General features: G+C 42.4%; 1 protein-coding gene across 2 annotated transcripts in view; it reads right to left on the bottom strand.

Annotated features, from left to right (window-relative positions):
* The window catches only part of LOC140726723 (TBC1 domain family member 8-like), a 104,916-nt gene that overhangs the window by 42,490 nt on the left and 45,164 nt on the right, over window positions 1-17,262 (bottom strand). For both annotated transcript variants that reach the window (XM_073043491.1, XM_073043492.1), the window contains 2 exons: window positions 11,805-12,045; window positions 2,054-2,261 (listed from right to left, as the gene is read on the bottom strand). In XM_073043491.1, the coding sequence (XP_072899592.1) occupies window positions 2,054-2,261; window positions 11,805-12,045 (449 nt within the window). The remainder of the gene's footprint in view (window positions 1-2,053; window positions 2,262-11,804; window positions 12,046-17,262) is intronic.

Here is a 17,262-nt window from a genome sequence, read left to right on the forward strand (position 1 = left end):
TTGAGAATCGAGTCCCAAGTCTCAACTGATAGGGAGGTATTTAGATCGTGCTCCCATGCCATTTTAATTTTATCCACAGGGGCACATCGTAAGGCTACTAATTTATCACGAATAAATGATATTAAACCTTTACCTACTGGATTAATAGAAAGAAATAAGTCCATAACATTTTTCTCAGGCATTTCAGGGAAGTTAGGAATTAAAGGAGTAATAAAGTGTCTAATTTGGAGATATCTAAAAAAAATGAGCATTGGGCAGATTGAACTTAGCAGAGAGCTGTTGAAAAGAAGCGAAGCGATTATCAATAAAAAGATCTTCAAAATGTCTAATGCCCTTCCTATACCAATCATGGAATGCTGAGTCATACGTAGTAGGTAAAAAAAGGTGAGTATGTAAAATAGGGCTAGAAAGGGAAAAACCATGGAAACCATAAAATTTCCTAAACTGAGCCCATATACGCAAAGTGTGTCTAACAAGAGGATTAACTATTAATCTGGACAAACTACTAGGGAGTGCAGAGCCAAGATTATTCAAGCTTTGAAAGGAACAATGTGACCGGATAGTCAAGAAAGTAATGCAAGACAAATCATCTGGATGTATTCCCACCTTCCTCATTCTTTGCACTCTCTTGCTTACCAGCAAATCAGGATTCTGGAAGAGGAGGCAAGGGAACAAATAAACTTCACCATGACCTTGTAACATGGCTTTATGCTCATTAATGTAATCCTCCAAGTGAAGCAAACCACCCAGACATTTAGATAACGCTCAAATGTTTTTTGACAAACTTGCCTCTGGTACCAGAGTGCACCCAGCTTTGAAAAAAAGTACCTAGGCTACAAATGAAAGCGAAGATACATAATAAACTTTGCTTCCCATGCCATCTAAACAGACAAAACTGTTCACATCAGCATCAAGGTAGCACAAAGAACAAGCAGTAACAGAAAATAGAATATATTGCAGTTATAGAGAAAAAGTACACTGAGGGCCGAGAACCTTCATTAGGACTCAATACATCTACATTCCCCTCCTTCTTGAAGTCACTGACCACCTCTCTTGTTTTGCTGACATTGACAGAAAGGTTGTTGTCATGACACCATACCACTAGGTGCTACATGTAAACAGGCCCTTTTAATCTGAAGAGAATTTGATGGCTCCGGGCCTGTATTCACTGGAATTAGAAGAATGAGGGTAGACCTCATTGAAACCCAAGAATGGTGAAAGGCTTGATAGACTGGATGTCGAGAGGATGTTTCCAATGGTGGGAGAGTCCAGGACCAGAGGACACAGCCTTAGAATAAAGGGGTGTCGTTTTAGAATGGAAATGAAGAGGAATTTCTTTATCCAGGGAGTGGTACATTTGTGGAATTCTTTGCATAGGCAGCTGTGGAGGCGAAGTGCTTATGCATATTTAAGGCAACGGTGAATAGACTCTTGATTGGTCAGGGCATGAAGGGATTTGGGAAGAAGGCAGGGGATTGAGGCCGAGGGGAAAAGTGTGATGGTGATGATGAAATCGCAGAGAAGACTCAATGAGCCAAATGGCCTAATTCTGCCTCTATACCTTACGGTCTTATAAATATTTCAGCTTATGGAACAAAAAAGGATTTATATCTCAAAGAACGAAGTTGTAATGAGGGATCATATTGATTTGCATTCAGGAATTAAAATAACTGTTGATATTTAATTAAACAACACATCTTTAACAGACCTACCAAAAAGGTTCACTAAAGTATATAATCTGCGACCTCCACACCCCCAACCATCATAACCTTATTGTTTCCTGTCAGGTCCCCTTATGTACAAGATACTCCTGTGCCTAGCGTCACTTTATAGATATACAATCTACATATACAAGCTGCCTAATGTATTTATTTTTATTGCATGTTTTAATTATTGTTCTTTATCTTTTGTGGGGTTTTTTTTGCTTCATCAGATCCTGAGTAACAATTATTTTGGTCTCCTTTTGCAGCTGTGCTCTGGAAACGACAGTAAGCGATCCTAAAGGCTGACTACGGCACCCAGGTGTTCAGTGCTTGGACAGGGGGTACTATACCTCTTGAAGTGGAATGATTACATTGCAGCTGCCTTCCTCCTTGCTGGCAAAGCAGATGTAATTTTCAGAAGTATACAGCTTCCCAGCAGTATGGCACTGATTATAAGGTGTCCACAGGAAACAGTCCACTATCTTGTCCAACTTTTCCGCCCGTGGAAGCCTGAAACAAGCCCGGAAATACTCATTCTGGATCCTACCTTCAAGATCCCTAGGGTAATGGAAGCACAAAGCAGTTACACGTCAGTTTAAAAGGACCAAAAACAGGAAGTGCTGGACATACTCAGCACGTCAGAGAGCATGTGAGTAAAACAAAAGAGTTAACTTTATCAGGTTGAAGTAGCTTCATCTAAATTGAGCAGTTTTAAGCTGCAGATGGATATTTTTGATGCATTAACAATTTAGATTTCCAAAATTTAGATTGTGATCTACAACTACTTCAATTCTAAATAGTCAACACCTTCCTCATTAGAGCCAATGTTACATTAGCAGGCCATTTAACAGCAGGGTCTATCCATCTGTGGACAAACTGGCATACATGCACTTGACCAGGAGAGGGCGCAGCACTGCTATCAAGAGCAAAACTCCTGGTTTAAAATTGCTTATTATCCCAGAAACTCTTGAGGCACTTTAGCACTGCCCATCTGAACAGCCAATAGAATAATGGGGAGCAGTAGCAGGTCAAGAAAACTTGGCCTCCAGCAATCTGCAAAAAGTAGCTTTAAAACAACGACTATTTTAGCCCTTATAAATATGGTCTTTATACATTTGTCTACATTTAAGAGGGACATCCTTCAGACATCAGAAAACTGTACTGGCAGATTCAAATTTTTTTTGCAGAACTGGTTAAGCACCTTTGAAAAGTTCAGAGTGTGTTTAAACTAATAGCAAGTGCTTTTATCACAATGTGGACTACAGCAATTGCCACGGTAGTATCAATACTCTTTAACAATGCTTGTGCATAGAATCATTTATAGCCAGATGCAAGAAACAGCCCAAACTTTCACACCAAGCAGCCCGACGGAGAATTGTATGGTCCAATGATGTGACTCTCCAACAGGTATGTAGCCACTCCTGTTTTCACTCTGTAGTGAGCTCATCGCATAATAAGACCATAAGATATAGGAGCAGAATTAGGCCATTTGGCCCATCGAGTCTGCTCCGCAATTTCATCATGGCTGATCCATTTTCCCTCTCAGCCCCAGTCTCCTGCCTTCACCCTGTATCCCTTCACACCTTGACCAATCAAGAATCTATCAACCTCTGTTTTAAATATACATAATGATTTGGCCTCCACAGCTGCCTGTGGCAAAGAATTCCACAAATTCACCACTCTCTGGCTAAAGAAATTCCTCATCTCCGTTCTAAAAGGATGCCGCTCTATTCTGAGGCTGTGCCCTCTGGTCTTAGACTCTCCCACAATAGGAAATCCTCTCCACATCCACTTTCAACATTTGATGGATTTCACCGAGATCCCTCTCACCCTCATTCTTCTGAATTCCCATGAGTAGAGGCCCAGAGCCATCAAACACTCCTCACATAAGTCTTTCAATTCCAGAATCATTTCCGCAAACTTCCTTTGAGCCCCTTGTCAATGTTAGCACATCCTTTTTTAGATAAGGAACCCAAAATTGGTCACAAAACTCCAAGGGAAGCCTTACCAGTGCCTTATAAATATAAAGTTTCAAAATTATATCCTTGCTTTTATGTTACAGTTCTTTCAAAATTAATGCTAACATTGCATTTGCCTTCCTCACCACCGACTCGACCTGCACATTAACCCTTAGGGAATCCTGCACAAGGACTCCAATTCCCTTTGTACCTCAGATTTCTGAGTTTTCTCTCTATTTATAAGTCCAACTGGGCACAACTGAAGGCTGTGGTAGAACAAAGGACCCTATGGAAAATCCTAGCAATTCTGGACCAGGTTTCGCACCCATCTTGGCTGAACAGAGGAGCACTTTTAGTAATAGACTGAGACAATTGTCCTGCTCCAAAGAGCGCTAATGAGGTCATTGTTACCCTCGGCCATCAGGCTCCAATACAAGTCAAGCCTACAGCCGGGGAAGTGATGACCCCCTCCTGTTAGACTGTTTGAGGCAACTTATTTTTAATTCTTTCTTACTTCTCTTCTAATATTTGTATATTGTACATCTGTGCACTTATTATGCTACTGCGACCCTGTAATTCATTTTGGGGTCAAAAAATTATCTATCTAGTCTACGTATTTATTTCTTCTACCAAAGTGCATGACCATATACTTCCTAACATTGTATTCTATCTGCTATTTCTTTGTCCTTTCGCCTAATCCATCCAAGTTCTTCTGTAGCCTCGCTGCTTCCTCAAAACTACCTGCTCCTCCACAATCATCGTATCATCCGCAAACTTGGCCACAAAGCCTTCAACTCTGCCCTCCAGATCATTGACGTATAATGTAAAAAGCTGTCCCAAAACAGGCCCCTGTGGGCCATCACTCATCACCAGCAATCAGAAAAGGCTCCCTTTATTCCCACTCTGTCTCCTGCCGATCAACTAACGATCTATCCATGCCAGTACCTTTCCTGTAATACTATGGGGTCTTAACTTGTTATTCAGCCTCATGTGTGGCATATTGTCAAAGGCCTTCTGAAAATCGCAGCACCACAATCTGAACAGGAATCAGCCCACACTGAAGATGTGGTGTTATGATGTGTGGGAGGTGGCAGGGATCCTCACAGAGGAGAGAGAGAGACAGAGAGACAGGTTCCCAACTCTGCTCCAGTAAGAGTGACCTGCTTAAGGTCTCTCTCTGCAACTGCAGGAAAAGAATCTGTGCACAGGTTGCACCTCTATGGAGAGTGAGGCTACATCCACACTAGACCGGATAATTTTGAGAACTTCGGTTTCGCGTAAAAACGATAGGCGTCCACACTATGTGTCTTTGGAAATATCTCTATCCACACTGAAACGGAGATTTCGGCGAATCTCCTCCTCCTGTGCATGTGCAGGACACATCTACTGAAAACAAGCGACATGTTTGGTGTCAAATCTCACCATAAAAGTGTGCGTTTGTGTAGTTACAGACTAGAAAAAATAAAATGATAGACAGCTGTTGGCTCTCGTGCAGGAGAACTTAAAAGTGAAAAAAATAACAAATACTGAAGCGTACGGAGGCAACCGACAGGGAGTTCACGGACAGATTGACCCGGCTGACGACGAACATTGAAAAACTGACTAACTCTGTTGCATTAATAAAGCACCTTGTTAAATGTGTAAAACATGTCTGCATCAGTGTTATCTTGTATTTCCATACAATGTTACATTAGGCTGTTACACATCTATTGTCAGAGAAGTACTTGCATAAATAGGTAAACCACCTTCATATAAGCAAGGACAGAAAACAGGGCAAAGTGAGTATACTTATTTATTCAGTAAGTTATGGGTCAAAGTATTTGGTGAGTACATTCCTAACTCTTCTGGCTTCAGTCTCGTCGCCGTCTGTTCTGAAATTATTAGGTTGCGTTCAAGAAAATAATGAAATAGCATGCTGCCATCTGATAGCGTTTTCAGAAGTCTCCTGTTCCGCCAGCCACACTGATCTGCCCGAGCTGCATTTTCAAAAATATCCACCTTGGAAAGCATTTTTGAAAAGCTCTGGTTTCAGGGGATGAAAACGCCATTTTAGTGTGGATAGAGGGTAAAAACGAGGAGAAAAAGCTTCGGTTACGGATTTATCCGGCGTAGTGTGGATGTAGCCTGAGATGCTCATCAGCGGTATCTTTTTATTACCCTTTTCTGTGGATCACAACTCCACATTCACTGACAGCAGCAGTCAGTTGACAAACCTCATCTCTGTTCCAACAGGGAAACAAAGTGCTCCCTGAAGGCAGTTACGTTTCCTTCTGTGGTTCAATTTGCTGCTGTGCGGCAGAGAGAGAGAGAGAGCCTTTAGCTAGATCAGTGCGCGTCTGCATGCAGGCATCAGGACCCTGTGGTCCTCACCCAAGCCTCCACATAAGCCATCAACTGAATCACTATGTGCCCTGTGATGGGATTGTTGCCGATATCCAGCAAAGAAGTGTTCATGACCTCTTGGGTCAAAGATCACAACCTACTGGCCCTACACAATCAGAAACAAGAGAAAATATGCAGATGCTGGAAATCCAAGCAACACACACAAAATGCTAGAGGAATTCAACAGGCCAGGCAGCATCTATGGAAAGAAGTATAGTCGACGTCTCGGGCAAAAACCCTTCGGCAGGACCTACACAATCTCCTCCCAGAGCCCGTACATGCAGTTTGTCCCATAATCCCAGTCACTGCCAAAGATGGCTGCACCTCATAAAACATTGCCCTGTATCTACAAGATAAGGGTTCTTGTCAAGCAGTATAGGTCCCCTCCTGCTCCTTAACTGAGAAGTGGCTTCTCTAAATAATCTCTAAAGGCAAAAGGAAGATGATTGCACTTACAAGCTGTGGCCAAAGTTCCTTTATGTTGATGCAGCAGTATAGATGCTAATGAAGGATTCATGAAATCACAGGGAGATAGTGATCTCAATGCAAAGGACTATATAATCATCCTCAAACGTTTTGGGGCTTGGTGGTCCCATGTGGTCTCCTCATTGTGGATCAGGCACTGTAAATATAAAAGATGCCTCCCAAAGGGATGGTCACCCTTTATCCTTGCCATTGCCTACGTGGAGGACAAGAAAGAGCTCTTCATTAACACCTGAGCAGACTTGACCTCTTAAGGATCTTAAGATTAACTTAAGTGAAAGTTTATCAGAGTAGATGCCATAAGGAACATGCAGCATTTCTAATGTTCTAAAGCTCACTTTGAAGGACTACGCAATCCAGTCCATATAAAGGGTCTTGCCTGAAAACGGTGGGCTCCATGGTAGCACACTGCTATTACAGCTGTTGTATTCCGGAATCATCTGCAAGGAGTCTGGGTGCACCCCCCCCCCCCCCCGTAGAACGTGCAAGCTATCCCTGGATGCTCCATTTCCTCCCACAGTCCAAAGACGTACCGGGTAGGTTAAGTTGTCTTTGTAAATTGTCCCATGATTGTTTTAGGGTTAAACTGGAGTTGCCAGGCAAAGAAACTCAAAGGGCCACAGGGCCTACTTGATGCTGTATCTTTAAATAAAATAAAAATCAAACATTTCCTTCCATAAATGCTGCCTGACCCACCGAGTTCCTCCAGCTTATTGTGTTTTGTTCCAGGTTCCAGCACCTTTACTCATCTCATGAAATTTCTTGTTCCATTTCAGTGTTTCCTCACTGCTGGGAGACTACTATAGCAACCTCTTGGTAAATGGCAATCCTGGTGGTTTTCTGGTGCATGGGAGTCTATCTGATTCACTAACACCTCAATGTTTCATCCAAACAGATACTGAGGTCTCTTCCTCTTTCCTGAAGTGGTTCATGCTTAGTGGCTGTTCGCTAACACCCTTCATTTGCGACCTAGCAATGTTTTCCGCTGCTTTGCATTGCACAATATCCCACTGAGAAAAGCAGAGGCTTCATAATAGCTAATAAGCCCTTCTTCCAAACTATCTACAATAACTTTTATCCAATCTCGTGTTCATTTCAAGGAACCCAATTGGCTATCATTGGGAACAACTCATTTTGACCAAAACTGCTTTGTAAGCCAAGCAATAAATTACAAGTACATTTAAACCTGTAGCATACACACATTCAAAGTCAAAATAAGCTTATTGGCAAAGTACATTGATGCCACCTTATGCTACCCTGAGATTCATTTTCTTGCACACATTCAGGAGACTTGCAACAGATGACCTTCACTTTCCAAATTATCACTTCATGAGAGGAAAAATTAATTGCAGGTCCTGTAGACTGGAGACACGACAAAAGTAACACACAAAGGAGCTGGAGCAAGTCAGGCACTGTCTGGGATGGTAAGTGAACAGCTGGCATCTTGGGCCGAGACTCTTCATCAGGGCACATGTCTCATCGCCACTGTCTCCAAGTAAGAATGATCTATCCACGTAGGCATGATCACCCACAATAATGGTCATCAACCTGAGCTGGTGGGGAAGGGTATCTGGCAGCAAGGAATTCAGTGCAGTAAATCACCGAGTAATTAATCCTCATTTTAAAAAAGCCAATGGTCTCCAAGACCAAAGATGATGTCTTACAGAAGCACGATTCATTGCAGAAGAGTGACTAGCCCACACCAAGCATAATTCTCACCTTGAGAAAGAGAAGCTTCTTCCAATACTAAAAATAACTGGGGATAAAAAAAAAACTAGGAATATGCCTTGCAGGGTCAACTTTGAAGATACATCAGTTATGATGCTGCAATGAATACTAGTTAAAAAGTTCCATATTCCATATACATTATTTCATTCACCTATTGCTTCCTCAAACAGATAAGCATGTCTTGATGCTCCTAACACTTTCACAAAGGCAATAAAAGATGGACAATGCCCATGACCCAACACATTTATGACTTGCTGAACTCTTGGTCAGGGTGATCAGGTCTCATCAAACAGCACTTACTCCCCAATAATCTGTTCACCCATCCCCAGCTTGGGCTTTGCCCGGATCACTCCATTCCAGATCTCATCATAGCTTCAGTCCAAATACTGAGCAAAAGCTGAATCCCAGAAAGGCAGTGAGTGATATTAAGGCAGCATTTGGCAGGACCAGGGAGCCTTGGTAAAACTGAAGTCAATGCAGATCACAGGGAAAATACTTAACATATTGTGGTCGCTAATAGCCAATTAGCCCAGTTCTAGGACCTCACTACAAGAGCTCCTTAGGGCCATGGCCTCAGCCTAACTATAAGACCATAAGACATAGGAGCAGAATTAGGCCATTTGGCCCATCAACACTGCTCCACCATTCAATCATGGTTGATTCTTTTCTCCCTTCCTCAGTCCCACTCCCCATAACCTTTGACACCATGTCCAATCAAGAACATATCAATCTCTGCCTTAAATACACCCAACAACCTGGCCTCCACAGCTGCACGTGGCAACAAATTCCACAAATTCACCACCCTCTGGCTGAAGAAATTTCCCCACATCTGTTTTAAATGGACACCCCTCTATCCTGAGGCTGAGTCCTTTTGTCCTAGACACAGGCACCATGGGAAACATCCTTTCCACCTCTACTCTGTCTCGGCCTTTGAACGTTCGAAAGATTACAATGAGGCTTCCCCCACCCCCATCTTTCTAAATTCCAGCAATTACAGACCCAGAGTTATCAAACGTTCCTCATATGATAACCCTTTCATTCCTGGAATCACCCTTGTGAACCTCCTCTAAAACCTCTCCAATGCCAACACATCTTTTCGTAGGAGGACTAGCCATTTTCGAGTACTTCATGAACATCTTTCCTTCCAGCACAGAGTCAGATGCTTGCCACTTATTACAGAAAGTCCAATTCTATTTGCAACTGCTCAGTAAATAAAGCAGTCCCTGCAAGATGTGAACTACATTCAAGTATTGGCTGATTATGTGTCGTTCAACAATCATGCCATCGGTGTTTGGTAATAACCATCCCCAGTAAGAGCTGAACCACCTGCCTTGATATTCAGTGGCATTAACATTGCCAAGTCATCCCAACACCAGTAGCCTGGGGTTCACCATTGACCATCTACTCAAGGTCGGAACCACCATATAAATACTGTGGTTAGAAGAACAAGTTGAAGGTGGGACCCCCCCCCACCAACTTTATAATTTCCTGTTGGAGTCACCTTATGTTCATGGAGATATACTCTTGTACCTAGCATCACATTATGTACACAAGATATCTTATGTATAGTCGGCCCTCCTTATCTGCAAGTTCTGCAACCAACCATGAATCGAGAAAACCCAGAAGAGCTCTTCCAGCGCTTGTTGTTCGAGCATGTACAGACTTCTTTTCTTGTCATTATTCCCTAAACAATACAGTATAACAACTATTTTACAGAGCATTTACATTGTATTAGGTATAAGTAAACTAGAGATGATTTAAAGTATACGGGAGGATGTGCGTGGGTTACCGTGGATCGGGATTGAAAAAATTCATAAGTTCTCTTACTAAGTAAGTCGGAACAGGTACATCCGGTATTATTTAGCGTCAGTTAGTCAAACGTTTGTCTTAGTGTATAGTATATATTTTACCTTTCTATGCATATAAAACGCTTAACAAACATATGTTTCAGCGCCAAGAGGATCAAAAGCCCAAAACCCCAAAACCCAATAATTAAACCACTGCATTGCTTAGTAATAATTATAGCTTTTGTTGGGGAAGGGCCTTTCACATGCTCCATTAAAATTGTTCCGATCGTTGACCGACGTAGCCTAACGCTTTTCCAATGACCAATGGCATTTCACCTCTTTCCAATTGTTTTATTATTTCCACTTTATTTTCAATCATGATCGTGATTATTTTCGTGAAAAGAAACACTGCAGATTCAGAGCTACGCCACTGGGTCCTAATGTCCACCGCACTGAGACAGGTTAAATAAGGTCTGGGGTTCCACTGGGTCCTAAGGACCACTGCATTAAGACAGGTTGAATAAGGGACTTGAGCATCCGCGTTTTTTGCTATCCGCGAGGGGTCCCGGAACCAATCCCTCGCAGATAAGGAGGGCCAAGTGTACTTATAGTTATTGTGATTTTTTTTATTATTGTGTTCTTTATCTTACTGTGTTCTTTTGATGCTGCACCAGATCTGAAGTAACAATTATTTTGTTCTCCTGTACATTTGTATACATGAAATGACTCACTCTGATACACTAAGTTCACTCCATCATCTCCATGGTCTATGTCAGGTATGTGATGAAGTATTCTTCACCAGCCCTGGTAAACATAGCTGCATCAACACTCATGAAGCAGGACAGCCCAGGACAAAGGAACCTCCTTAAGCAGCACCCGGATAATCACCTAAACATTCACTTGTCATCACTAGCCTGTTCAACTTGCTGCTCTGCGGGGTTTACTCGTCTCTGCGCTGAACTGAGGCTGTGGCCCGAAATTAATGGCCTCCTGAGTTGGATGCTAGCTTCGTGCCTGTGGACTCACTTTCCTCAACTTCAGTTCTGACTGCTAACTTTTATTGTTTGCATGATCTGGTTTTTTTTTGGTTCTGCACATTTGGGCGTTTAACAGTCTTTTTTAAAAAGTAGCTTCTATTGTGCTTATTTTGTGGCTGCCTGTCAAGACAAGAGACAAATCTCAAGGTTGTATATAGTATACATACTTTGATAATAAATGTACTTTCAGCATTGTGGCTACACATGTACCATCCTAAAATAATACAGTACAGTATGTTACATTGATAATGTCCCAGTCTGCAATCTCTAGTACAAGAGCAGCAGGCACATGGGAACACAGACACCTTCAGGACCTCCTCGATATTGCTCACTATTCTGATTTGGAAATATACTGCTAGTTGTTCATGGTCACCTAGCACCAATCCTGGAACTCCTAACTCAACAGCACAATGTGAAAAAGGACTGCAGTGGTTCAAGGACAATTAGGAATGGGCAATAATGCTAATATCCTAGAAAATACACAAATCGACACATTAGGTTCATTTGGTGCTTCCAGGACTGTCTCACCGGCAAAAGAGGAAGCAAGAACTTTTACAATTATTCAATGAATGGAAATTAATGCAAACGTGTGTGATCTTAAATTAAGAAAAAAAAATCAAGCAGGAGGCAATTGTTAAAAATTGTCCATTTTTCGTACTGTACTTCAAAACCAAAACACAGATACATTTTCCAGTCAGTTAAAAATCAAGCCGTATCTTTCCTTGCCTTTTTGTAATCTGTGTAGGTTCTCGCAGCGATGGGTCCATTTCAAATGCCTCATTGTCCAGCAGCCTTCGAATAGTCACATCTGCCAGCTGTTCCATAAGCCTGAAGGTTTCGTCTATGTTGAGGAACATGGAGAAGTCACGCTCTTTACTCTGGGTGGTCACTCGGATTATTTCTGTGATAAGGGTGTTTGAGGATCTTTCTAGCTTCTTCACATCAGCCCAGGGGATAATAAGTTTCACTGAAATAACAAAGCATAAAATTCAGGATTGTAGCTTTCAAGCCACTTTTAAAAGACAAAACAGCAAACTTATTTCCTAGCATCTATCACAGTAGAAACTAAAAGCACTGGTGAATTTGTGATGTGTTACTTCATGAGGAAACCTTAACTTCAGCCAAATAATGGAAAGAAAACATCAACCACCTTCTTCAAGACTCTTCAGTTCAACCAAAATACTAAAGTACACATCCAACCCAACTCCAAAATACCTTGATCACCAGAACTTCCAAATTAAAATTTCTATTCTAATTCAAATCCTTCCATTGCATCTTTCCTTCCTGGCACTATAATTATTTCCATTGTTTGTTTGTTCCTTCAGAACCGAACGACTGCCACCTGGTGGCACCAACCGAACCATCATGAAGTGCTTTGAATGGCTGGTAATGGCACACATCAAAAATCTATTCCTGCCACACTGGACACTCACCAAGATGCTTACCAACAGAACCACCACAGCATCTGCCATGCACCTGGCCATGAGACACCTAGAAAATAAGGGCACCTGTGCTAGAATGCTGTTTCTAGATTTCATTTCAGCATTCAACATCATTGTTCCACAGCCTTTGTCAACAAACTCCTATTCCTCATACTAAATGCCCCACAGTGCAACTGGGTGTAGGACTTCCCAAGCAACGAACCCCAGATAGTCAGGTTGTAGAACCACTCTTCCCACAGGGCACAGTGCTGTATGCTCTGCTCACACGTGACTGACTGCACGGCCAAACACCAGAGTAATCACATTGTCAAGTTTGCTGATGATACAATGGTGGCAGGACTCATCACCAACAATGATGAGACAGCTGACAGAGAGGAGGTGGAAGAGCTCGAGGCCTGGTGCCAGGCAAATAACCTCTTCCTCAATGTCACAAGGCAAAGGAGATGGTTCCCGACTTCACTCACACCCCTCTTTACATCGGCAGTACCAGTGGAAGCTGTGAGCAGTTTCACACTCCTGGGAATGCACATCTCACACAACCTCTCATGGTCTCAGAAAATATTCTACACAGTCCTGAAAGCTCACCAACGTCTCTACTTTCTGAGGAGGCTGAAGAGAGTTGACTACCTATGCACAACTTTATTCAAGTCATTTTACAGATGTGCAGTAGATGGTATCCTAACATGCTTCATCATTGCATGAAATGGAAACTAAACTGCCAGCAGACAGGAAGACTCTACCATGGGTAGTCAAAACTGCCCAGCCCATTACCAACACTAACCTACATGCCATCAACGACATCTATACAGAGAGGTTCCGGGAATGGGCCAGTTACCTCATGAAGGATCACATTCACCCTGCTCGTGGACTGTTTGTCCCATCAGGGATGAGGCTACGTAACATCCACAATAGGACCACCAAACTCAAAAACAGTTACTTTCCCCAAGCAGTGAGGCTGATCAACACCTCCACCCACTAACCCACCCCTCCACACCCCTAACCCATTGTCATTTCCCATCAGACACCTTATGCACAAACACTCCTGTGCCTTGTGTCACTTTATGGACATACAATCAATGTATACAAGTTAACTTGTGCATTTATATTTATTGCATTTTTTTTATTGTGTACTTTTTCTTACTGTGTCTTTTTGTGCTGTATTAGATTTGGAGTAACAATTATTTTGTTCTCCTTTACACTTGTGTACTGGAAATGACACTAAACACTACAGCTTGGTCACACTCTTTCACGTTTAAGGCCCCACCAATGGATGTTTTGGTCCAGGATGCGGGTTTTGAAGAGGAAATGGTGATCATGCCATTTCATACTGAGTGAGACCACTCATGCTACTTTGATGTGTTTTGTTGGTTACGCCTTTTAAAATTTTTTTAATATATTAAAGGGTAGTGAAACATGTCAGACGTTCAAAAGAATCAAAAAGCTTTGACAGCTGACACAGCCAGGCCTGGCTGGATGGATGGATGCGAGTGGTGGGGGGGGGGGGGGGTGGTTGAGAAGGGGCAGTGGGGCTTTGATGTCCAAAAAGATTTCCCAGGTGGAGATACGATCCTTCACGACATCCAACTGCAGCATTTAAAGCAGAGTCGCTGCTTAGGACCTTGCCACTTGGTTCTGGTGTTGACTTGGCCAAAAAAAGTCTTCAGACCCAAAAAAGTATTGGTTGGCCCAGCTCAGGGACACCTATATTGCTACACACCAAATTCTACCATGGAAATGCAACCCATAATTTTGACCTTTGTAAACTTTATGAACTGAACCAACACAAGAATTGCAACCAATTAAATTTCATTAATTTGTTGAAGACTTGTTGAGTGGAAATTAATGCATAAATATGTCTTGTCAATATAACTGCATATTCCATCCGAAGTCTTGTAAAGGGGCCTAAGTCAGCCAAACACTACAAGATAGTGTTGGTTTCCTGTCAGAAGCCGAAAATACAAAATTTATAAAGGAGCTGGCTGGTTTAAATCTCAGGCTATGTGTATACTAGACCAGATAATGTTGAAAACGCCGGTTTTGTGTAAAAACGATGGGCGTCCACACCAAGCGTTTTTGAAAATACCTCTGTCCACATTAAAATGGATATTTGGGTGAATCTCCTCTTACTGGGCATGTGCAGGACACATCTACAGAAAACAAGTGACATGTTTGGAGTTGAATCTCACTGTGGAAGTCCATGTTTGTGCAGACTAGAAAGACTTGAGGAAATTGCCAAATGACGGACAGCTGTTGGCTCTCACACAGGAGGGACTAAAACTGAAAAAAAAAAACAACAAATACTGGAGTGTATGGAGGCAACTGACAGGGAGTTCACAGACAGATTGACCTGGCTGACGACGAACATTGAAAAACTGATTAACACTGTTGCATTAATAAAACACCTTATTAAATGTATAAAACATTTCCATACAATGTTACATTAAGCTGTTACAAATCTATTGTCAGAGAAATACTTGCATAAATAGGTAAACCACCTTCATATAAGCAAGGACAGAAAACAGGGCAAAGTGAGTATACTTATTTATTCAGTAAGTTATGGGTCAAAGTATTTGGTGAGTACATTTCTAACTCTTCTGGCTTCAGTCTCGTTGCCGTCTGTTCTGAAATTGTTCGGTTGTTCCGGCACATCATGACAGCATTTCTATAAATCTCCGGTAACCCCGTCCACGACTGCTCCGCCCAAGCAGCGTTTTCAAATTTACACACTCCGGAGGGTGTTTCAGGCAACGTCCACACTAAACCGGATAAATCTGTAACTGAAGATTTTTCTCTTCGTTTTGACCCTCTGTCCACATTGAAATGGCGTTTTCCTCCCCCGAAAATGGAGCTTTTCTAAAACGCCCTCCAGCGTGTATATTTGAAAATGCCAATTGGGCAGAGTAGTGTTGACGGGGGTAACCGGAGATTTCTAAAAATGCTGTCATGACGTGTCGGAACAGAGAGTGGCGACAGCGTGGCATTTCACTGTTTTCTTGAATGCAACCCCCCCCCCCCCCCCCCCACACACACACAATCTAACAATTTCACAACAGGCAGCAATGTGACTGAAGCCAGAAGAGTTAGAAATGTACTCACTAAATACTTGGACCCATAACTTACTGAATAAATAAGTATACTCACTTTGCCCTGTTTTCTGTCCTTGCTCATATGAAGGTGGTTTACCTATTTATGCAAGTACTTCTCTGACAATAGATGTGTAACAGCCTAATGTAACATTGTATGGAGATACAAGGTAACACTGATGCAGACATGTTTTATACATTTAACAAGGTGCTTTATTAATGCAACAGAGTTAGTCAGTTTTTCAATGTTCGTCGTCAGCCGGGTCAATCTGTCCGTGAACTCCCCGACGGTTCCCTCCATACGCTCCAGTATCCGTTTTTTTTAAAACAAAATTCCTTTATTACAAATATCAGTGCTATACAATATATACAAAACGGTGACTAACACAATTACTTCACTACAAATAGACAATACACGTCAAACCAAAATGTTCCCATCTCTATCAATGATGGCATTTACACCCCGTGGAGCCCAATGGTGCCTCCAAGGTCACCGTGGACCGCGCGTGTTCCTGTTCAATATTTACCTGAGAACGAACATACCCTCTAAACATTGCCAGGCAGTCTGCCCAGGCAGATCCTCCTGCCACCCGCTTCCAAGACCCTCGGATGGCTGTTTTCGGCAGCCCCAGGAGCAAGTTAACAAGGACATCCTCATCCCTCCATGCCCCCCTCCTTACTGGATGACCATATATAAATAGGGTGGGGCTGCAGCCTCGCACACTCCAGGTACATGTGGTACACGGTCTCCTCCAGCCCACAGAAATGACATGTGAGTGGGAGATCCACGTGTAAACTAAAGAACTTATTGCCGGGCACTGCTCTATGCAGCACCCTCCAGTCAAGATCCCCCAGATGACCTCCAACTGAGATCCCCAGGTTTTTTTTAGTTTTAAGTCCTCCTGTGTGAGAGCCAACAGCTGTCCGTCGTTTGGCAATTTCCTTTCAAGTTTTTCTAGTCTGTAACTGCACAAACGCGACTTTCACAGTGAGATTCAACTCCAAACATGTCATTTGCTTTCTGTAGATGTGTCTTGTGCATGCCCAGTAGGAGGAGATTCGCCCAAATACCCGTTTTAATGTGGACGGAGGAATTTTCAAAAACATTTGGTGTGGACGCCTATCGTTTTTACGTGAAACTGGCGTTTTCAAAATTATCCAGTCTAGTTTGGACGTAGCCTTAGAAAAGCTCTATTTTCAGGGGAGGAAAATGCCATTTCAGTGTGAACAGAGGGCCAAAAGGAAGAGAAAAAGCCTCGGTTACGGACTTATCCAGTCTAGTGTGGACGTAGCCTCAGTCAGCTCTCAAAGGGCAAACCAGGTGGATTAAAGAAACCTCTTCCCTTCGAGGGTGTCATTCCAGAAGCAAAGGGCTACTTAGCAAAAAGGCACAACCTAAGGTAGAGTGGATTTACAACACAACAATGCCCCCAAAACAGATACAACGACTTTGCCATGATATCAGAAAAAAAATTCAGAAGTACCAAAATTGGAATGAGGCAGATGTTTACTTCACACCTGCAAACCATAGGTGATGATTTTTATAAAGACGAGTCACGCATGGATTATTAATTATTCAACATTAATTTCAAGCAGAAAATTGACTGATTTCTTTAGGAAGAAATTATTCACTGCACACAGATTTTCAAAATGATTGCC

Source organism: Hemitrygon akajei, chromosome 4, assembly GCF_048418815.1.
Source record: "Hemitrygon akajei chromosome 4, sHemAka1.3, whole genome shotgun sequence".
Taxonomy (NCBI): domain Eukaryota; kingdom Metazoa; phylum Chordata; class Chondrichthyes; order Myliobatiformes; family Dasyatidae; genus Hemitrygon; species Hemitrygon akajei.